The 24,019-nt window shown below is 47.5% G+C and overlaps 1 protein-coding gene across 1 annotated transcript in view; it reads right to left on the bottom strand.

Annotated features, from left to right (window-relative positions):
• Nucleotides 1-335: 335 nt before the first annotated feature.
• The window catches only part of LOC147748699 (adenylate kinase isoenzyme 1-like), a 485,769-nt gene continuing 462,085 nt past the window's right edge, over nucleotides 336-24,019 (bottom strand). The window contains exon 5 of the mRNA XM_086963633.1: nucleotides 336-1,877. Within this exon, the coding sequence (XP_086819759.1) occupies nucleotides 1,809-1,877 (69 nt within the window). The 3' untranslated portion in view covers nucleotides 336-1,808. The remainder of the gene's footprint in view (nucleotides 1,878-24,019) is intronic.

Here is a 24,019-nt window from a genome sequence, read left to right on the forward strand (position 1 = left end):
CACATCAGAAAAGCATGTTTTATAAGTCTGATCCATCTGAATATGAAGACTGTCTGTATGCAAGCACGTCTGCTGTGCAAACTTGCCAGTCCTGCCTTTGTTCCTCTCACAGTGCTTTGCATTATGCTGTGTGGTCTGGTTTTACTCTTCCCCACCTGAAATTGTGGGACTGCAAGTGCCAGAATCCAAAAAGCTGAGACTGACATCCCGGACTTGGGGAAACCCCTCTTGCTTCCAGACACCCTTACTCTCACTGACACCGGTCCAATATTAAAGGAACCTCTGCATCCGATCTAAAAACCGGATACAGCTGACCGCTGTCCAATATAATCAGTCTTTCGCATCTTATTGACGTCGCACACCCACTGGAAAGGCGCGTCTCTCACAGTCCACTTCGCGTGTCCGACTAGCTCCGACACGGATGCTGAATGTAAGATGCCTCTTGGAAGGCTTGTTAGAGCTCGTGCGCCGACTCGCAGACACTCTTAGAATCAGGAGGTCTGTTAGAGCTCGCGCACCGACATACCGTTAGTCCAAACTTAATAACTGAAGGCTTTTAAATCAATTACAACATTTGTGCACACATAGTAAAACGTATGACTATGGTAATTACATTCAGTAGGAAAATTAGACATCCGCCAGCTCAAGCGCTTAATTAGTTACGATTCCTGGCGGCAACATGAAAGTTCAGTTATAACGCTCATGTCTTTCCAAACAGTCTTTTACTCCCTCGTGTTAGTTATCCTTTTTAACCTTACGCGCTGAATGTCAACACATGTAAACTTGTCTATTGATGCAGGTATACAAACAACTTGCTTGGCATAAAATTCAATCTGTATTTCCAGGGGTGGAGATGCCGTCCGTATGACCCCAGCACTGCTCCTTCAACTCGTCGCCAGTGTAAGGATTCAAGGAGTCTCATAAGTTTTTATAAATTTGTTCTGGTACAGCATCCCCAGCCAAACTAAACTCTCACCGGCTGCATATCTTCAAATTCCCAACATTCTACCAGTAGGTCAGCAGTGACTTCATTACATTCCATGCTCCCAGCATTACATGTCCTTACAATTCTATTAAGGAGCTAATGGTGTACACGCACGTAACATAGTGGGAAGTGTATAACTTGTTTCATGACTGTACAGTCTATCCCATCCACCCTTTTTCCAGCCTGGTGGCTATTCTTGAGTGAAGCTAGTTCATACACTTATGCATGACTCGAGTGCAGCACACCATTGCCCCTTCTCTGCCTGAAAGATACGTGGATAGGAGCTGTGCCCCTTCTTTCTGCATGCATCCACTGAGTCAAAGCACAACCATTCACTTTTATATATCAACCCTCAAGAGGCAGCACTGCATCCCTCTTCCCCACATGGGATCCTGTCAAACTAGTGCGCTTTTTAGCTGTAAGGTAATTTTTCCTCTGCCCAGTTACCCTGCAAACAACAATGCTTCAATCTGGCCCCATAGCGGGCAGAGCAGGACTAGGTCTCTCCTTTGTGTAGATGCAAAGAAGGGCAGAATAGTCTCCTTGACATTTCAAACTTTCTGCACAGCTGGGTCGCACTTCTATGCCTGAACACCATGGAGGGCTTCAAAGAGCAGCACCTATTATTTGCACCCCTATTAAGTTGGTGCTGGATTCCCTTCCTGAGCCATGACCAGTAGGGCCAACCGAGGGTTTTAAAAAAATGCAGATTCTAGCCTGCTAACTATTTTATTTCATTATTAGTAAGGCAAGCGTTATAGTTAGTGCATCTATCTGGAGGGTCAGCATCTTCTGTGTCTTAAAGAGAGGGATCCTTCCGGTCTTATTCCAAGGAGTCTATCACTGCACATGTCTTCAGGAACACGTCTTCGGGTGACTCTTCTGCCAGAATCTGCAAAAAAGAAGCTGCAGTGAGTTGGTGCTTGAAAATGAAAACAAAAGTGACCAACTGCATTTCTCTATTAGTCCTACAGGCCAAACAGTCATATGTAAAAGAGGTCTTTCCACTGGATATTAATAAGGTCCAGAAAATTAGTTCAGAAGTTAAAGATTGGGTGATACTATTCAGCTCAAGGTTCGAACCATTCACCTTTAGAGCCTCAGAGGTACTTTCAGAAGGTATGAGGACTAGCCCAGGTGGGCGAATGACAGATTATATCAAGTAGGATGACTATCTAATTTAATCTAATTTTGGATTTAGTATAGCACAGATCTAACCCTAGGGGGCAACATGATGGTGGGGGGAACAGCCTTTACGACGCGGCTGTTACACCGCCGTGCCGTTACAACGCGGTCTTTTCAACGCAAGTCGTTACCACGACTTGCGCTGGAGGGCGCTGCAGGACAAGGAATTTTTTAATTTACTATCCAACACCTTCCCTACTGTACGTAGGCTGGTGTTGGAATAGTAAATTAAACAATTCCTAAGTCCGCACCCCCTCCAACGCAAGTCGTGGTAACGACTTGCGTTGAAAAAACCGCATTGTAACGGCACGCGTTGTAAAAGTACGCGTCGTAAAGCCATACATCCTGAATGTGGATATATCACAGGCAAGCAATTTGTAATTGAGGCGCAGGACTGATCGCAGTAACCAACTGTATCGAATATCTGTGTTGAGTTGGAAATGTATGTAATGTTCCAACAAGTCATGTTGACAATACGAAAGTGCTGAGTCTTTGTGATTGTTGATTGTACTTGTAAGGGCCACAGGGGGTGCTGTTATGAACACAGTGATATGCAAAGTACAGCATTTTCCATTGCACAGCAACAGGCTTAATAGTACAGAGCCTTGTATCGTTCTGGCCCCAAACCATGATAGCTTATAAGAAAGAGTAATAACTGGGGAGGGGTTTGAATCTGAAGAACATCAGCTGGACTGTGGCTCGAATAAGATGAGTGTGTGGGTTTGAAGTTCCTTTCTAAAATAGAGGAAAAAGGGCTTTTCTGAGTGCCAATTACGCTTGTTGTAGAGTCTTGCTGCATACACCGAAAAATGATTGCTTCCTGGTTTATTATGTCCATTTTGGATAATGTACTATTCCATCGAAGGTACAGCATTCACTAAAATACACTAAACGAAATACCACTGGGAGGCTGAGAATGACCAAAGACACCTGTACACAATATATCTAAGTTCACACAAACCACACTCCAGGAAAAATCCTGACAGGCGACCAAAGATATCCTTAAGTATCTTTGTCTCTTAAGTAGAGCGTGTCGAGCTTAACACTTAACCATAAGTGGGTGCAGGGGGTGCATGATTGAACAAGTCATTAAAATAATCAATACAAATTTACAAGACAGCAACCTTCTATTACTTAACCATCACAGACATTGAGAAAAATCGATAAAGGAAAACCAAAGAAAAGTAACTGAGCCATTTTAATTAAAGTCAATGTGATCACCCCATACGGATGTTTCTGATGAATTCAAAGTTATTCAGACCATTTTAACTGTCACTACGGGTCATTTTAGCAGAACAAGAGGAGAAATGAGAGAACTACGTAATACTCCGTTATTTTTCAGATATACCAGCAATGTGGTGTTGTAAATAGGATGTGAAAGTGTGACTCCTTTAGTTCCATTACCATTAACCAATCTCATTGCTGGGGTGTGTCTTGGATTGGAGTCATAAAACCATCTTGAAATACTTAAGGCGTTTGGTGACGCACAAAAGGTCTAGAATTGTTATGCAAATAAAGGATGAACTATATGACAATGTGAAGCGAAGAGATGTACCACAACAATAATCCAAAAACAAGGTTGTGATTCTTGTCTTTATTTTCTTTTTATTTCTTTTTTTATTAAGTTTCACATATATGCAGTAAAGACAGCCAATGCGTTTCGTTCATGAAATGGACTTCTCCAGGGCTGCAATACAAGAAATATGTACAACACATAAAACACTAAACTTCGTGAGCAGAAGAAAAGAAACAACAAGTACAACAACTACACATGACGCATAACAGTACTCAAGGTGGATCACATAGTACATATATAAAAAGCAAATACATACATAATATATCAATCAATCAGAGAACTTGTAAAGCGCGCTACTTACCCATGAGGGTCTCAAGGCGCTGAGGGGAGGGGGTGCCGCTACTGCTCGAAGAGCCAGGTCTTGGGGAGTCTTCTGAAGGCGAGTAGGTCTTGGGTCTGCCGCAGGTGGGTAGGGAGGGTGTTTCAGGTCTTGGCGGCGAGGTAGGAGAAGGATCTGCTGCCGGAAGTTGTTCGTTGGATGCGGGGAACAGCGGTGAGGGCGAGGCTGGCGGAGCGGAGCTGGCGGGTGGGGGTGTAGAAGCTGAGTCTGATGTTCAGGTAGGCTGGTCCGGCGTTGTGGAGTGCTTTGTGTGCGTGGGTGAGGAGCTTGAAGGAGATCCTCTTGTCGACGGGGAGCCAGTGTAGGTCTCTCAGGTGGGGGACGTTGACGATGAGTCGGGGGGAGGCATTTTGGATGCGTTGTAGTCGTCGTAGGTGTTTGGCTGGGATTCCTGTGTAGAGTGCGTTGCCGTAGTCCAGTCTGCTGCTGACGAGGGCCTGTGTCACCGTTCTTGTTTCGGTCAGGATCCACTTGTAGATCCTGCGGAGCATGCAGAGGGTGTTGTAGCAGGAGGAGGAGACAGCGTTGACCCGTTTAGACATGGAGAGGGAGGAGTCGAGGATGAATCCTAGGTTACGTGCATGGTCGTTGAGTGTCGGTGCTGTTCTCAGTGTGGTCGGCCACCAGGAGTTGTCCCAGGCTGAGGGGGTGGGTCCAAGAATGAGTACCTCCGTCTTGTCCAACTTCAGCTTCAGACGGCTGTTCCTCATCCATTCGGCGACAGCCTTCATTCCCTCGTGGAGGTTGGTTTTGGCGGTGTGCGGGTCCTTGGTGAGGGAGAGGATGAGCTGGGTGTCGTCAGCGTAGGAGATGATATTGAGGTCATGTTGGCAGGCCACTTGTGCGAGGGGGGCCATGTAGACGTTGTACAGCGTCGGGCTGAGGGATGAGCTCTGGGGGACGCCGCAGATGATGTCGGTGGCCTCGGATCGGAAGGGCGGGAGGCGGACGCTCTGGGTTCTGCCGGAGAGGAAGGACGTGGTCCAGTCAAGGGCCTTCTCTTGGATTCTGGGGTCTAGGAGGAGTGTCTTTAGAGTGAGATGGCAGACCATGTCGAAGGCGGCTGACAGGTCCAGGAGGATGAGGGCTGATGTTTGGCCGTTGTCTAGTTGGCACCGGATGTCGTCTGTGGCGGCGATGAGGGCTGTCTCGGTGCTGTGGTTTCGTCTGAACCCGGACTGGGAAGGGTCCAAGATGTTGTTGTCTTCCAGGTGGCGGGCCAGTTGCATGTTGACGATTTTCTCAATGACCTTCACCGGGAACGGGAGAAGGGAGATGGGCCGGAAGTTCTTGAGGTCCTTGGGGTCTGCCTTGGGCTTCTTGAGGAGGGCGTTGATTTTGGCGTGTTTCCAGCTTTCCGGGAATGTAGCTGTTTTGAAGGAGATGTTGATGACCTTCCGTAGTTGGGGTGTGATGGCAGCGTCTGCTTTGTTGAATACGCGGTGTGGGCACAGGTCTGACAGAGATCCTGAGTGGATGGAGTTCATGACCTTGCGTGTCTCGTCGTCGTTGACATTGGATCAGGAGGTCAGGCGGTTGGCGCTGGTGGTGTTCACAGGGGAGGTGGGGTCTGGCGTAGTCGGGCGGTCATGGTGTTGAAGCTGTCATGGATGTCAGCGATCTTGCAGTGGAAGAAGATGGCCAGTGAGTTGCGCAGTTCTTGTGAGGGCGGTATGTCGTTGGCGTTGGCGCGGGGGTTGGAGAGTTCCTTTACGATGCTGAAAAGCTCTTTGCTGTCGTGTGCGTTGTTATCCAGGCGGTCTTTGAAGAAGGATCTCTTGGCTAATCTGATGAGGTGGTGATATCTGCGTGTGGCGTCCTTGTGGGCTGCGTGGTTGTCCGGAGTGCGTTCGTGGAGCCATATCTTTTCCTGTTTTCGGAATGCGCGTTTGGATGTCTGCAGCTCGTCAGTGAACCAGGTGGCTCTCTTGCTGGCGTGGTTGTTGGAGGGGTTCTTGAGTGGGGGGAGGGTGTTGGCGCAGTTGTCGATCCACTGTCTGAGGTTGCAGGCTGCGGTGTCTGGGTTGGTGGGTGGGTTTTGGGCGAGGGTGGTGATCAGCTGGTCTTCGGTGACTTTGCTCCAGCAGCGGCGAGGTAACTGTTGGGTGCAGTGGTGCGTGGTTGGTTTATTGAAGGTGAAATGGATGCAGCGGTGGTCGGTCCAGTGGAGTTCGGTGGTGTGGTCGAAGGTGACGTGGGTGCCTGTGGAGAAGACGGGGTCCAGCGTGTGGCCAGCGGCGTGGGTGGGTGCGGTGACGAGTTGTCTGAGGCCGAGGTTGGCGAGGTTGTCGATCAGGGTGGCGGAGTTGGCGTTGTTGTTGTTCTCGAGGTGGAAATTCAGGTCCCCGAGGAGGATGTAGTCTGTGGAGGCGAGTGCGTGGGTGCTGGCGAGGTCGGCGAGGATCAGATGAAGATTTACAAAACAATTCCCCATTGGGAATGAGAGATAACCGATTCTCTGACCTCTACATTTAAAAAGACAAACCATATTTAATCTTGACCACAGCAGGCTGGGGCAGAGAAGGTGGCAAAGGGGAGAACAACATAAGCTATGAACAAAACAAGCGTGTGAACATGCATGCTCTGAAAAGGCATGTGGCATTGAGAACAGATAAAACATGCGAATATCAAATAGATTTGATGAAAATTATCCAAAATGGTACACAGCAGGTGATCATAACTACATATCTTGATAATTGATTTGTTACCCATACTGTGTAAATGAGTTTGCGAAGCAAATTTCTCAAAAGAGAAAAGGAAGGAAAAAAGGGGAGATAGTCAAAATGGAAAGGGTATGCAGTGGTCAATTGAAATAGACAAGGAGGTGAATACAAAAAAAGCAAAGACAATAGGCAAAAATGAGGATCTCAATTGACACACACATATCCCAAGTCAAAGAAGGGGAGGTATATGCCTGTATGCCGCTCAAGTAGCTGTGATATAGGGTCAGAACTCATACATGTCATGCCAGGACACCAAAGCTTAGTTTGACAGCCTGATACGTACCTGGCATATACACAGAGGAATTTCAGCCTAATAGAGACATCACGGTACGACTTTAATTTGAACCCCTGCAGTAGCGTAAAGCATCAGTATTCATGATATGAGTCACTGTCCAAAATTATCATCACAGATGTGAGATGCTTGTGGGTATGACCCATGGAATGACACCCTCATGCCTTCCCATCTGATTCTGAGTAGCAGACTGGGTCAAGTTTGCTTGGCCTTTTTGAGCTTATACTTGGAACAAGCGTTCACATGGAACTTATGGTTGGAACAAATATAATACAACAGAAGGTATCTGTCCTGAGCCAATCTAATTGAGAGCCTTTTTATTAAGACAGAAGGTACCTGTCAAGAATCCATCTAAGTCAAAACATATGGAAGACAACCAGTATGGCATTGTTTAATTCAATTAATCAGAATTCAAATTTATTTTGGAGTTGAAATGTAAGAAAAATGCATAAGAAAACAAGTAACTTACCTGTAACTTTGGTTCCCCAGTATTGGTAACTTTCATAGATTCCCATACTTTGTATCATTCCCCGTCGTCAGAATGGGAGTCTCGGTAACAAAAATAACATAGCAGTAGATACAAAAGAGAAAGAAAAAGGCCTAGGCCTCACTTCCTTTTGTAGCATATCTGCCTCTTTTTGTAAAAGAGACCAAATTAAGAATCAGCCAATCAGAAGAGCCTCACCCCATAGAACCCTCCTGAAGAAAGCGCAGAGCCTCAGATTTTCGTAGCCGTTGTGTAACAATAACCACATTTGCTGAAGGCTGAACTTTCCAAAGGGGAGGAGGGTGGGCGCATGGGAATCTATGAAAGTTACCAATACTGGGGAATCAAAGTTACAGGTAAGTAACTTGTTTTCTTGCCCCAGTATTGGAACTTTCATAGATGCCCATGCTTTGTAGCTAGCAGTAAACCATAAAGCACAATTTTGTGGCACAATCATGTATATATGTATATGAATATCTCAGTATATATACTTTCATAAGAGAATAAGAAATTATACATAGGATAAACCATTAGTACCAACATTAGAAACAAAATGTGCAGAAAAGCATGGAGGGATAAGTAAGGAAAGCTCACCAATTAGTGGAAGAGGTTCCTCAGGACTGCTTGGACCACAGCCGTGTCTTCCTGCTCCAAGGACTCCAAGCAGTAATGCTTCGTAAAGATGTGCACGCTGCTCCAAGTCGCTGCTCTACAAATGTCTCTGATGTGCACTCCCGAGAAGAGAGCTGTAGATGAAGCAATGGATCTTGTTGAGTGTGCTCTGATCCTGCTGTTCAGTGGTTTACCTGCTGCTGAATGGCAATATAGAATAGCACTGGAAATCCATCTTGTAATACTTTGCTTTGACAGAGGAAATCCTTTGCACGGAGCACCTAATGCAATGAATAATTGTGTAGACTTCCGAAACCTTTTGGTGCGATCCAAATAAAATTTTAAGCACCGCTGCACATCCAGAGAATGGAGTGACCTCTCCACTGGAGTGGAAGGGTGAGGAAAGAAAGATTTGAGAATCACAGGTTCGTTGAAGTGAAAGTCCGAAGGCACTTTAGGTATGAACTTTGGATTAGTTCTTAAGATCACTGTATTCCTTTTGAACTAGAGAAAATGTTCCTGTATTGTGAGACCCTGCAATTCCCCAATGCGTCTCACCGATGTGAGGGCAAGAAGGAGAGCCAATTTCTATGAAAGAAATTTCATGTCCGTCCGATGTATTGGTTCAAAGGGATCTTTCATGAGTTGTTGGAGAACCAAATCCACATGCCAAGTGGGAGGCGAGGGCCTCACTGGGGGAAAGACTCGGAATAAGCCTTTGAGAAATTGTTTAATTATCCTTGAAGACCACAGAGAAGGTCCAGACGCAGAACGTCTGTAGCGAGAGATCGCTGCCAAAAGAACCTATATGGATGAATGAGCCAGTCCTGTCTTAGCCAAAGACAAAAGATAAGGCAGAAGTTGATGAGGTTGAGAAGAAAAAAGGTCAATACCTTCCTTCCTGCACCAAATGCAAAATCTCTTCCATTTGAAACGGTAAGTCTTATTCGTGGAAGGAGCTCTAGCCTGGGAGAGAACCTCTCTTATTTAATTCGAAATGGGAAGGTTCATGAATTCTCGCTGCTCAGGAGCCATGCATTCAGGTGCAATAAATCTGGATCCGGATGCCAAATCTGATCGTGGGACATCGTGAGAAGGTCCGGAATCATCCACAAAGGAAGAGGAGGGACGAGCGACAGAAGATGGAGTTCCATGAACCAGAACTGTCTCGGCCAGGCGGGGCTTTCAAGATCATTTTGCATGGTTTCACCTTGATGTTCCTGATCAGCCTCGGGATCATTGGAATGGGGGGAAAGGCGTATACAAATGCTCTTGACCAAGCTATCGAAAGCGCATTCCCTAATGACCCTCGATGGTGAAGCCTGCTTGCGTAAGACCAGCTTTTCTTGTTGGACGGGGTGGCAACCAGATCTATTGAAGGTCTGCCCCACTGTTGGAAAATCTCGTCCAGAACCACTTGGTTCAGTTCCCATTCGCGACTGACTGAGGATAACCTGCTTAGTCTGTCGGCATTTTCGTTTAGGACCCCTGGTAGATGTTTCGCCTGTAGCGATATCCCGTGAAGAATAGCCCATTCCCAGATGTCCTGAGCTTCCTGAGACAACGGAAGAGATCTGGTGCCCCCCTTCCTTGTTCATGTAATGCATGGGGAGAACAGCCATGACAACGCGGGGATTACCCCGCAATGCCATTACAATGCAGGGATTACAACGAAAATCGTTACAACGACTTTCGCTGGAGGGCGCTGTTGTATAGGGAATAGTTTAACTTTCTATCCAACACCTTCCCTACTGTCAACGTGGCTGGAGTTGAAATAGAAAATGTAACTATTCCACTATCCAGCGCCCTCCAGCGAAAGTCGTTGTAACGACTTTCGTTGTAATCCCCGCGTTGTAATGGCATGCGGGGTAAAAGCCCGCGTTGTAATGCCATACAACCAATGCATGGCTGTGGTGTTGTCTGTTCGGATGAGAACCTCTGAGCCACGCAGTCGTGGGAGAAATGCTTGAAGAGCCAGCTTGATTGCCCTAAGCTCTAGGAGGTTGATGTGAAGAAGACGGTGCTGAGATGACCAATGTCCGCTGACATGAAGATCCTGAAGGACTGCACCCCAGCCGTCCAATGACGCATTCGTTGTCACCACCTGAAGAGATGAATTGCTTATGAAGGATAGACCTTGGGAAAGGTTTTCCTGCTTCGTCCACCACAAGGCAGCTTTTTTCATTGCCGAGGTGATCGTGACCTTGTCGTCGAATGAACCATGAATTTGCTTCCACTGTTTGTCTAGTTGCACTTGAAGAGGTCGCACCCTTAGTCTGCAGTGAGGAATTAGAGGGATGCATTAGGAGATCACTCCTAGAAGGGATTTGTAACAACGACTGAAAGATACCTTCTTTTCCTCGAGAACAATGCCATGGTTCGCAGTTTTTCCTGCCTTTCTAAGGATGGGAAAGCCTTGTTGAGATTCGAGTCCAAGATGGCCCCCAAGAAGCGAGCAGTCCTGGACGGAACCAGAGATGATTTCTCCTTGTTGAGAGTCAGACCCAAATTCTGAAATAGGTTTGTACATGCGTTGACTGCTTCCCTCGCAGCCCCCCTGGACTGGGCCTTCAGCAACCAGTCGTCCAGGTAAGGGAAGACTTGAAAGTGATTTTTCCGCAGAAAAGCTGCCACCGGTGCCAGCCCTTGATGAAGATTCTTGGGGCCGAGCGAAATCCGAAGGGTAAAACCCTGAATTGAAAGTGGCTCTTGGCTACTGTAAACAGTAGAAACCTTCTGTGTGCTGGGTAAATGGGTATGTGAAAATACGCATCTTCGAGATCGAGCGTGGCCATGAAATCCCCTGGATTGATGAGACGCAGTATGTCTTGAAGCGAGACCATCCGAAAGGATTGGGTAATGAGATAAGTGTTGAGCTCCCTGAGATCTAAATTAGGGCGTCATTTCTCCAGGGTCTTTTTTACCAGGAAGAACCTGGAATAGAAACCCTCCCCTCTTTGAGATGAGGGGACCAGCTCCACAGCTCCTTTCAGGAGCATCTGATGAACCTCGAGCTGCAGGAGACGCAGATGTTTTGACGGAATGGCTGCAGGGGGCTTGGATGGTGGGATTTGTGTGAATTCCAAAGTATGGCCCTTTCGAATGATGTTTAGCAACCAACGGTCTGATGTTATCTTGGACCAGTTCTGAAGGTATTGAGATACCCTGCCTCCTACTGATGATCGATCTTGTGGAGGTGGGCACAGCAGGAAGAGCCAGGATGCAGCTATTGCCTTTTGGACGTATCGCGTCCCTGGCGATTCTGTTTCCCTCAATTATTTGATCTTGAGAAATTCGAGGTTTGACCTTGTTTCTGATGATAAGGCTGGCGGTATTGTTGTGATCCTGATCCATTGATGAGTACCGCTGCTGCTGGTATGAGCCTCTGTACGTGGTACTCTTGCCTCTGGCACCTTTGAACGGAGCCTTTCGGTATTGAAGTGTACCCAGAGACCTAGCCGTCTCAGTATCCTTCTTAATGTCTTGGAGAGTGTCATTGATATGCTTTCCAAACAACGCCTCTCCATCGAAAGGCAGGTCCAAGATCTTATTCTGGATCTCCGGCCTGAACCAAGTTGCCCCGAGCCACCCCTGGCGAAGAAGTACCGCTGCCCCAGCTACTAATCAAAAAGCTGTTGTGGCGATGTCCATGGCACAATCGATTATCTCCATCAATGTTGCCTCCCCTTCCTGTAAAAATGTTCTCGCGTCACCTTTTGCTTCGTGGGGCAGTTGATCTAAATAAGGCGAAATGTCACACCATGATTGGCGATCATACCGGACCAATATCGCCAAAGCTTTTGCTGCCCGCACCAGAAGACTAGCCATTGAGGAGACTCTCCTCCCAGCTTTATCTAGTCTCCTGCCTTCCTTATCAGGAGGAGTAGTGAAAGGAGCTGACGGGTTGCGGGACTTCCTCTGAGCAGCCTGCGAAATCACAGAGTCTGATTTCGGGTGCACAGTCAAAGACGCCGGACCATCCTCGGGCACCTTATATTTCTTTTCCAGGTGCGGTAGGACCGGGACCACCGTAGCCGGGTTCTTCATAGCCTTAAGGCCTTCCTCTTATACGTGTTGGACAATAGGGATAGATTTAGTAACCTTCTTATATGGCTCTTTAAAGTCATATAGAAAACACTCAGTGGCCACAGACGGCATTGGTAGCAGGAACCTGCTAGATGCCCTCTCCTTCAACTTATGGAACCCCCCGATATCCACGGGAGGGGAGTCCACAGGGTCTGGACATGGTGACGCCGGGTCTGGGATCACGTACTCGTCCCATTCTAAGCCCTGATTTGGCCTGCCATCAAGGTTCCGATCCTCATCCGAGGAATCATCCTGAATGTCCAGTGGCATTGAAGGTATTTGTAGAACCGGTGTTTGCGGCTGAGACAGCACCTGGGTCGGCAACTCTGGGGAGATCATCACCGGGGTCGTAGGGACAGGCAAGACTTGAGTAGTCTGAATAGCAGCAGGCTGAGAACACCGTGATTTGTAATCATGCAGCATGTTATGGAGATCTTGCAAGAGAGAATTTGGAACAGATACCATCTCTTGTCTCGTGAACTCTTGTGGCCGAGAAGAATGCTGATAGGCACATTCCTGCAGATACTCTCCTTCTGAATCTGTCTCCTGACATTTCACCAGCAGTTGGGATAGACTGTGTGAATAACCAAATGATTCCTGATCCTCATCATCTGAATCCTCATCATCCTCCTCTAACAACAAAGCGAGAGGCAAGGGGGTAACCCTCCTTGGAGACGTCATGTCTGGAGTAATCCTTGTCATAGAAATAGTAATTCTCTCCGTCGACGACAGTATCGTCGGCGATCCCGTCGACGATGGAGCTGTTACAGGTAACCCTGCTGCCGTCGGGGTTGTTGACGGAATAGACACAGTCGTCGAACGAACTGTCGACGACGAGATGAGCGTCGTCGACGCTGCCGACGACGAGACCGTCGACACTCTTGCAGTCGTCGTCGTCAGTGTTGTCGTCGTCGAAGCACTCGTCGACAATACCGTCGTCGTCACCACCGTCGACGAAATCTTCATCGTCGGTGTCGTCGTCGATGTTCCCGTTGACATCCTCGTCGACATAGCTGTCACCACCGTCGAAGATGCCGTTGACGCCGACGATCCCGTAGATGCCGACCGTACTGTTGACGAGCCTGTCGACGGTACCACTTTAACCTTGGATTTCACCGCATTTGTCGAGGGATCCTTCTGCTGCGTCGTCGACGACTTGGAACTCTTGTCCGACTTCTCAGAAGACTGAGAAGATGGCTTTTTGAAGGCTGGAGCAGTCTTCATACCAGTAGATGGTGTAGATGGTCCCTCCCTCTCCTTTACACCATGGTGAGGAGATTCGACTGGACCCTGGCTCTCAGACTCTCTGGGGGTCTTTTTCGAGGCCTTAACTGGACGCTCCACAGAAGGTGAAAGGGAAGCCCTACCCCTTTTGACTGACCTTCTTGAAGATGAGGCTGAAGGAGACTCCTCACTGTCGCTGGAGACTGTATCTTTTCTGGACTTCAGCTTCTGGAGCCAGGTGAGGAGTCGACCCTCACGGTCCCGGAGGGTCTTGGTAGAAAAGGTGCGGCAAATCTTGCAGTCCGCAGCCTTATGATCCGGGTACAGGCAATATATACAATCTTTATGCCTGTCCTCAACAAATAACCTTTTCTTGCCACAGGTGGAACATGGCTTGAAAAGGGCCTTCTTCTTTTCCTTATCAGACATCCTGGAAGGGACAGCCAACAATTCTGAAGAGAAAACCTGAAGAAAAAACCTGAAAAGAGTAGAGATTGAGTAGAGCTCAAAGGAGACTCCCGAAGCACAACGTGCGGTAGAAAATCTAAGACTCTGAGGTTCCTTCAGGAGGGTTCTATGGGGTGAGGCTCTTCTGATTGGCTGATGCTTAGTTTGGTGTCTTTTACAAAAAGAGGCGGATATACTACAAAAGGAAGTGAGGCCTAGGTCTTTTTCTTTCTCTTATGTATCTACTGCTATGTTATTTTTGTTGCCGAGACTCCCATTCCGACGACGGGGAATGATACAAAGCATGGGAATCTATGAAAGTTCCAATACTGGGGCAAACAAAAATACGCAGTTAAGTGAACGTTCAAGAAGTTTTTCGAGAAGCCCCAAGTGGAAAAGCCATAACCAGAAAAGAAGACTGGTGACGAAATAAGTGAGAATCAATGGTACATTTGAATTTAAAGACAGCCTAATTTGCTTGATACATGAGAGAGCACTGGTCAATTCCCACAGTGTGTAGATTGAAACAAAGAGTAGTCTATGATGGTGTCGAAGGCGTTGTGACGCTACGCCGGGTATTAAGGTTTCATCAGGACTGAGGATAAACTGGGGGGCTAATGATATAGGAGTTAGCACAAGTGCCTTGGATGACAATGAGTTATTGTGTGCATGTAATAGATTACATAATATACATAGTGGCTAGTCTCGGAAGCGAAGCCTGTGTAGTTGCCTCAGGACTCCAGAATGGCCACAAATAAATACCCAGGGTAATGCCTGTATGATAAATGATATGGAATTCAGATTATGAAGGTTGCTGTAATAGCTGAACCTGTATACCCTTAATACAAGACTCGAGCAAGGGTTCCTGACACAACAAGGGTCTGAGTACATAAATAAAAAAACACCAAGGACACCTGTTCTGTATACCCTGCCAAAAATCTATAAAGATAGAAATAAACCTCTAGGTATGCCGATTTTGTCGGGCTGCGACTCAATCCTTGATCCCATAGGGGAGTACATAAGTATCTTCATCAAAGAGTTTGTCCCACTCTTAGACACTTACAAGAGAGATAGTACTTTTATGATTAACCTTAATGAAGGCATAGAATCTGACCCCTCACAAGAGATGCTGGTGACCCTTGACATAGAGTCACTATATACAAGCATTCCCCAGAATAAAAGCTCAGACTTAAGACAAATCCTTGATGGATGACCTGCCCCCTAACACGTCCTGACATACTTCATTGTGGAACTACTTCAGATAGCTCTCACCACAAAATACTTTATGTATGGGAAATACTTCTATCAAAAATGCTCCAGCACATCCATGGGAGCCATTTTGCACCAAATCTGGCTAATCTCTATGTAGGCCAGTTTTGAACTTCACTTTGTTATCAGAGCCCCTTACACAGTAACATCTGCTGCTATAAAAGTTACACCTATGGCATTTTTATGATCTGGAAAGGTCCCTCCCACATCCTGACACTGTTTACTCACTACCTTAACAGTTGTCAGCCATACCTCAAATTCACCGATAACATAGTTCGTCAGATCACACCCTTCCTGGATCTGGAAATCAAAAACAATGAAAACCACCTCATTGTTGCCTTCTACAAGAAACCCGCTGAAAGCAATACCTTACTGCAATATAACAACTTCAACGCGAGCTCTGAAGGATGGCCCTCGCTTTGACCAATTCCTTAGACTCTGTAGAAACTGCACCCACAAAACGGACTCCTCTAAAAAAGGAGCCATTCTGGGTAAGAAACTTCAGGATAGGAGGTACCCCAAATACCTTCTCAAGGTTTCAATGAAAAGGAGTGAAACATCCGTCTGACAAGATTGCATGTGTCACTACTTATTGCCCAGATACCAACAAAATAGTTAGGCAATCAAAAAACATTGGTCCATCCTGAAAAACATGAAGGCCTTTAAAGAACCTACACTCTTGTTATTATTTGGTTATTTTATTTCTAGAAGGGAGGAAAACAGTGTTATGCATTAGCAGGTAAGTACTCGACTTACAATCCCAGTCATCAGAGGTTGTGACCAACACTGGGCAAGATTCAGTTTCAGGTAGGCACTGCACCACCAGCGAGCACTGTGGTGGCCAGGTGCAGAGGTCACTGGGCCCAATGTAAAGCAATGGAGAATGGGAGCACCTCAAAGAGACATGGTTTGCAGGTAAGTACCCGGGGTTTCAGGGCACAGGCCCTGGGGTTTAAATGTCTTTGAATGGCACAGACACTGGAGGGGCACATTGCTGATGCAGTGGTGCCCTCGCCTGTGGTAAAGTGCACCCTGCCTTAGGGCTGTGAGGCCTGCTAGAAAGATGACTTACCTATGCACCCAGGCAGTGGTTGGTGGGGATGGCATACAGGGATGCAATAGCAGTGTGTTTGTGTTTGAGGCGGGGCCTCTGAGGTTGGCACAATACATGCTGCGGCTCTTAGAGACCCTCCCTGGTCGCAAGGCCCTTGGTACCACTGGTACCTTGTACAAGGTCTGTGTGACTGCTCTCCCCCACGCAGCTCCACCACTAAGTGTTGCCCCCTAAGCTACGTTGCAGGTTGTTCATCCCTGGTGGTCCAGTGGGAGAGCACTTTGCTCTTCTGCTACTCTGCCTCTCTTGTCTCTTCTTTGTGCTCTTTTGCTCTCTTCTTTGTTTTTCCCTCCTTCCTGCTGCTCTCTCCTTCGTTTTTCGCTCTTTCCCTCTTCTTGCTCTTTCCTTTGTTTTCCCGCCGTTGCTGCCCCCGCGGCCCCTCCCCCCTCCAGTGTGCCTGTCCCGTCTCCCAGCTGACCTGCCCTCCCCGATCCCTACTTAATGGCTGGCGCGTGCAGCCGGCTTGCCACTGGCACGCCAAATGTAAGCCTGACTGCCCGTTCAAAATCCAAACGTCACCAGCACCAGGGACCCTGGTCCCCTGACCCACCTCTGCTACAACTCCAGCCCCCTCCATGATCTCAACCCGGACCCAACAACAACTGCCAGCTCTGGACGCTGACCAACACCCACGGCCCTTTCTCCTGTCGACACCGCTGCCGCACCTTCACCCACCTCTGTACCTCAGCAACATCTCCCAGATTACTGGACATAACCGCTCTCAAACCACTCAACTGCATCCTCCTCAACGTACACTCCCTACACAAGCACACAATAGAAATATGGAACCTCCTCAACACCTACTCGTCGACTTCCTCATGGAAACCTGGACCAAAGCCAACTCGACACAGGACATCGCTACCACCATTCCCAATGGATACAAGTTCCTGCGTAAGTACTGCCCCATCTGCCCAGGAGGAGGCATCGCCATCGTTCAAAAAGCACCCTCTGCATGTCCACCCTCCCGGACGACACAACAAACCTCATGGAGCACCTCTACTTCCAGATCCAGACCAACCCCAAAACGACTCTCCACAGGACCCTCATGTATAGGCCGGCCGACCCTCGGGCGTCCTTTACTGACGCCATCATGGACTTCAACTCACCCCACGCCCTCGCATTCACAGACTACATCCTACTTGGAGACCTAAACTTCCACCTGGATAACCACGACGACTCAAACACCACCTCCCTCCTAGAGAACATTGCCAACTTAGGACTGAATCAACTAGTCACTACCTCCATGCACAGAGCGAGACACACACTTGACCCAGTCCTCACCGGAGGAAAGAGCGTCTCCTACAGCGCAACCACGGAACTGCTCTGGCCAGATCGCCACTGCATCCACTTCGCTTTAAAAACCCAATGAACACAAGCACGACCACCGCCTCCGCGGCAGAAGCTGGAACAAAGTCACTGAAGCCCAGCTCAACTCCACCCTCGTCAGCACCCTACCACCGACCATGTCAGACACAAACAATGCAACACGGAACCTCCACCGCTCGATAACGAACTGCACCAACACACTCCACCCCACCTCAAGAAAGCCACCAGAAGACACATCAAGAAAGCAAGTTGGTTCACTTCTGCACTCCAGGAATCCAGAAGCTCCTGCAGACGATTTGAAAAGACCTGGAGAAACAACAACAAAACCCCGGAAACCAGCACCACCTACTGTGCAGCCACCACTGCACACCACCAATTCATCACTCCACAAGGAAGAAATCCCTCCAGGACAGAATCCTCAACAACGCACACAATGCCAAAGAGCTCTTCTACATCAAGGAATTCTTGAAACCTTGCAGACGTCCCACCCTCTTAAGACCTCAGCAACAGACTTAGCACTTTCTTCCACCACAAGATTAAGATGATCTACAACAACTTCGACAACCAAGACCACCTCACTCCTCCAGATCCCGTCTCATGCAAGGTCACCCAACAGGCACTGCTTAAATGGATCCCACTCATGAAAGACGACACCTTGAAGACCATGACAAGCATCCCCTCCGGAGCACCGTCAGAACCCTGCCCACACCACATCTTCTGCCATCGCACCCGATCTACGTCGGACGATCAACTGCTCCTTCAAGACCGCCACCTTCCCCAACTACTGGAAACTCGCCAAAGTCAACACCCTCCTGAAGAAACCCTCCGCTGACCCGACGGACCTCAAGAACTTCAGTCCCATCTCCCTGCTTCCCTTCGCAGCCAAGGTCATCAAAAAGGCCATCAACAGCCAGCTAGCAAACTTTATCTAAGCTAACAACATCCTGGACATCTCCCAATCTGGATTCCGAAGCAACCACAGCACCGAGACCGCCCTACTCGTCGCCACCGACAACATCCACTCCCTCCTCGACCCAGCCGAAACGGTAGCCCTCACCCTCCTGGACCTTTCGGCGGCATTCTACACTGTCTCCCACCGCACCCTAGCCACCAGAATCCAAGATTCCGGCATCCACGGCAAGGCCCTCGACCGGAAACGTTCCTTTCTCACCGGCAGAACATACTAGGTTAGACTCCCTCCGTACCTCTCGGAACCAACAGAGACCAACTGTGGAGTGTCCCAGGGCTCCTCCCTTTTTCCTACCCTCTTCAACGTCTACGTGGCCCCCTCGCAACCATCGTCAGGAACCACGGGCTTAACATCATCTCTTACGCCGACGACACCCAGCTGATCATCTCCCTCACCAACGAACCCGACATCACCAAACACAACTTCCACAAAGGGATGAAAGCCGTATCCACCTGGATGAAGAACAGCTGCCTGAAACTCAACTCAGAAAAGCCAGAATTCCTCATCCTTGGCTCCACCCCCCCTGCATGGAACGAACCCTGGCCGCCATCTGTCCTCGGAAAGACATAGACATAGTTCCTGGAACAGTGTCAATTTTTGTAAGTCATCAGAAAGCTGATAAGATTAGAGCAGAGCTCCAGTTCTTCATTGAAAATCGCAAAAAGAAAGGAACTGATGTCAGTGCATAGTGGTGGCACTCATGCAGCTCTGCTCTAACAGAATCATACTGTAGACAAATGGCACCATCCACTGGCTCGCAGTGGAATTGCTAGGAAAATTCTCTAGATCCAAACTGGCTTGTGGAGCTGTTCTTAATGTGAGGAATCTGCGGTTAGAAGTATCAATCAGAATAAAAATTGTGAGGTGCCTTAGGATGTACATTTAAACCACCACAGGTTTAGAGACCCAATAAACCTCTTTATGATGGAAGACAGTCTGATACCATGAGATATCTAGGAAAACCCTATAGTTTTAAACTATACACCATCACGCAGAAGAATTAAGGAAGCAGGTATTAGACATTTCAAGATATCAAGATCCATTCATAAATTATGGACTGCACCATGTTATGACAAGGAACAGGTTGACATTTTTGGTAACAGGCATGTTTCAGACTATACCATTTCCTGCAGAACTGCACACACTGATCTCTGACTCTATGTAGAAGGTCAAAATAGTTAAGTTCAAATCTTAAAGAAAATGTAAATGTGCAATAAAAAAATAACGTCCAGTCTGACTGCAAATCCATAGTAAATCTAATATTTGAATAACATTGTAGGACGTACCGACCCGCAGCCCATAAACATTAGAAGGTCAACCTCAAAAAACCAAAAATAACAAGAACTTATGGACTGTGGTACCTAAAGAGACACGGCTGCAAGGCATCCATTTGATATAGGCAGCCTTTCCAATAGGCCCTCTGCTGGGGCATCCGTCGAACGGAAGCACAAGGCAAGTGGGATTCCTAACTTGAGACCTATTTAGAAGGAAAAAGAGACCATTCCACTGAAAATGAGAGATGGAAGGGCGGTGGGGAATCTATGGTTAGATAGAGTATCCACCACAAAGAGTGTTACCGAAGGTAAATAACTTGCTCTTCTGATGGATACCTCTAACTGCAGATTCCTTACCTTGTGAATAGATTCCAAATTAGTACCTCCCAAGGTAATGTGCCTGTGGAATGGTTCAGATTGAAAAGTTCTGCAGGACCGAAAGGCCGAAATGCCCACCCTGATGGACCAGACTGTAGAGGAAACAGTATTGCACTGATACCCATGTAGCAGCCTGACAGGCATCCAGGACAGGCACTCTGCATGCCAATGCAGTGGTGGTAGCCTTGGCTGTACTGGAATGAGCCCCTTTTAGCTGCTTCTCAGCCAATGCATAGTAGATCTTAATTCACAAAACTATCCAATGAGATATGGTCCGCGTTTGCACCCAACAAAGAGCTGACCATTAACTTGATGATTCTTCATACTCTATGTAAAAGCTAAGGTCTCTTTTGAAGTCTAAACTGTCTTTCAAGGGATAAGGCAGAGCAAAGAATGTTGGAAGCGTGATAGCTTGTCCAACATAAAAAGGTGTCACTCCCTTCAGGAGGAAAGTAACTTGAGTTTTAACACTTGTTTGTCTGGAAAAATGGTGTTATTGCATCAAGAAAGACTGTTTCAAGGTCAAGAGGAGTAATGGATAACTGTGCTTTAGTTCCAAAGGGGTACACGTTAAGAAATTGAAAACCAAATAAGTTCCACTCTTTCAGAAATCTCATGACAATGATTGATTTGAACAAGGACGGCTGGTATGGCAAACAAAAAGGCTGAGAGGCGTGACAAATAACCTTTAACAGTATCCACTACATGTCTCTGCTGGGCCAAAGATAACACGAACAACAAAACATCCAAATGTTTTTCTTGCAATGGCTCCATCATGCAAGAGTAACACCAAGTTACAAACTTATCACAGCACTAGGCGGACATTGATTTCGAGGAAGGATGCCTGGCAGCCAAGATCATATCAACAACTTCGGAAGGGAGATAAAAAGAGATCAACTGTCGCAACTCAACTTACAACCCCAAGCAAGGAGGTGTAAGTCTGCAGGCTGCTGCGACAGAAGATCCTCCTGAAGCAGCTCCCTGATTGGAGGAGAGATGCTCAAGCCAGGTACCACAGTCATTTAGGCCCAGTCCTCCCTGATCTTCCCTAGAACTTCAGAACTTCGGGTAGAAGAGGTACTGGCAGGCAAGCATATAAAAGTCCCATGCTCCACTTTAGGTGGAAAATGTCTCAGAGAGAGAGCCTTTTTGGGAACTCTAAAGCATATAAGTGTAGTGGCGATGCATATTCAGCAGTGGTGACAATATCAAGTCAGGGTTCCCCCCAAGGCTGGAAGATACTCTGCGCCGCCTCCTGGTATAACTGCCATTGGTGATCTTCTAAGCATAGCCAGCTGATTTAGTTCACACTAACATTTAAAGATCCCACCAGGTGGTTCATGATCCGTGAGATGCCCGGTCAGCCCCACTAGTACCAGAGATGAAGAGACTACAGACCCAGGACACCTCCAGCCCTGCTTGTTGCTGTACTACATAGTGGTGAAGTTGTTCTTGAGAACATGCATCACCATCCCTCTGATGATTGGCCACCATCCAGTCTCCTAGATCCAGGACAGATATAACGTGCACCACTGAAGATCCACTGAAGATCCAAAATTGGACAAAGGCATCCATCCTTCTTCAGTACAAAAAAGTAGATTGAATATCATCCAGTCCCCAATGATTTGTTGTGTTCTATCTAGGACCCCGATCAATATTGTGACCTTATGCCCCTATACGGCTATTTTTCACACAGACCCTTTCTCCCGTAAATACTCCAATAGACGTCTGGAGTGGGTGAAAGGTTAAAATCCACCCAAACAAAATAGAGGATCCACCGGATGAGTACGCTCCTTTCGAGGAGATTGAAATCCCATTAAAATACCAAGAGCACCTGCTCTGGTTTAAAGGCGCCCTAAAACACAATGATCATATTACCAGGCTCGGTCCACTAGGTAGACCAGGAGCAACGTGGCAGGTTCTAGCCGCACAAAATAACTATTACAAACATATTAAAGCTGCCCGTAAAAACACTATCGCTCTACAACTATTAGAAGCAGGCAATTCTCCTAAAGAATTGTATAGGATTTTGGAAACTTTCACCAAACCCATGGCCTGCATAAGTCCAGATGACTTCTCACAAAACCTATGTGAAGAGGTCTCACTATACTTCGAAAACAAAATAGAGGCAATCTATGAAAAAATTCTGGCATCCCAACCTAATAGTGATACCATGAACATCTCCTCCCCTAACAACAATACCAACCTCACACTAACCACATTCCCTCCTGTCAAAAACGAAGAGCTCCATACAATTATGTCCCAAGTAAAATCTGGCTCACCGAATGATCTCATTCCTGCTAAAACCCTGGCTTCTCTCCGCACCTTGCTAGCCCCCCACATTCAGGATGTAATAAATCAGTCTTTGAAAGAGGGAAAAGTACCAGCTGAGTGGAAAAATGCAGTGGTGAACCCCATCCGCAAGAATGCGGCGCTCCCGTGGACAGAGCTTTCCAACCTCCGTCCCATCTCCCTCCTGCCCTACTACAGCAAGATGGCCGAGAAACATGTCAATGCACACCTGTCTAGTTACATCGAGGCAGCGGACGGCCTAGACCACTCGCAATCTGGTTTCAGGCCTAACCATAGCACCGAATCTGCTCTCCTCTCAGTGACAGATAACATCAGAACGTCACTCGATAGGGGGAGCTCAGTGAGTCTGGTGCTATTGGATTTGTCCGCTGCCTTCGACACGGTGTCGCATGAAATTCTCCTCGACCGTCTAAAGGCAGTGGGAGTAAAAGGGACCGCTCTTGCATGGCTTAAAAGCTTTCTTGAGGACAGACAACAAGGGGTCAAACTAGGCTCCCACAAATCTGTCTGCAGGAAGCTTACCAAGGGTGTGCCACAGGGCTCATGCCTGAGCCCCACGTTATTTAACGTATATGTGGCCCCCTTGGCAGAGATTATAAGATCTTACGGGTTCTCTCCAATCTCCTACGCTGACGACACTCAGCTGCTGTTTCCCTTTCAGACCATCACTCCTGATGTCATGAAATCCTTTCAAGATGGCATGAGAGCAGTGGCGGGTTGGATGGCCCAGAATTTCCTCCAGTGCAACGTGTCCAAAACAGAGGTCATGTTGTTTGGAGGGGCCACTCTGCTCTGGTCACCAGATTGGTGGCCACTTGAGCTAGGACCTGTCCCAGCGCCTAAAACCACCATCAAAAATTTGGGAGTACGCCTAGACCAAGCCCTGATTATGAAAGATCACGTTAGTCAGGTTACGGGAACATGTTTCCGCACAATTGGTCTTCTACGGCGTATCTTCCCCTACCTACCCAACATCTATAGGAAAACGCTGGTACAGGCACTTATCCTTGGACGAGTGGACTATTGCAATAGTCTTCTCATCTCCGCCAACCAGGAACAACTACGCAGACTGCAGGTGGTGCAGAATACTGCGGCAAGACTCATCCTGAATGCCCCTCCCCGCACTCCTTCCTGCCCTCTTCTTTTCCATCTCCATTGGCTTCCAGTGCAACAGCGTATAAACTTCAAAATCTGCTGCATTATACACAAGTGCATATATGGATCTGGCCCCAAATATCTTAGAGGAATCTTTTTCCCGTATTCTCCTGGACGGGCTCTACGCTCCAGCAACACCATGCTGCTGCATGTTCCTAAAGTCTCCAGAGCTAGACAGGGGGGGCGTGCACCCTCCTACAAAGGTCCCTTGCTGTGGAACTCTCTTCCACCACAGTTGAGGCTGATTCCCAATCTTTTTTCTT

The sequence above is a fragment of the Lissotriton vulgaris genome, chromosome 1_1 (genome assembly GCF_964263255.1).
Source record: "Lissotriton vulgaris chromosome 1_1, aLisVul1.2, whole genome shotgun sequence".
Lineage (NCBI taxonomy): Eukaryota > Metazoa > Chordata > Amphibia > Caudata > Salamandridae > Lissotriton > Lissotriton vulgaris.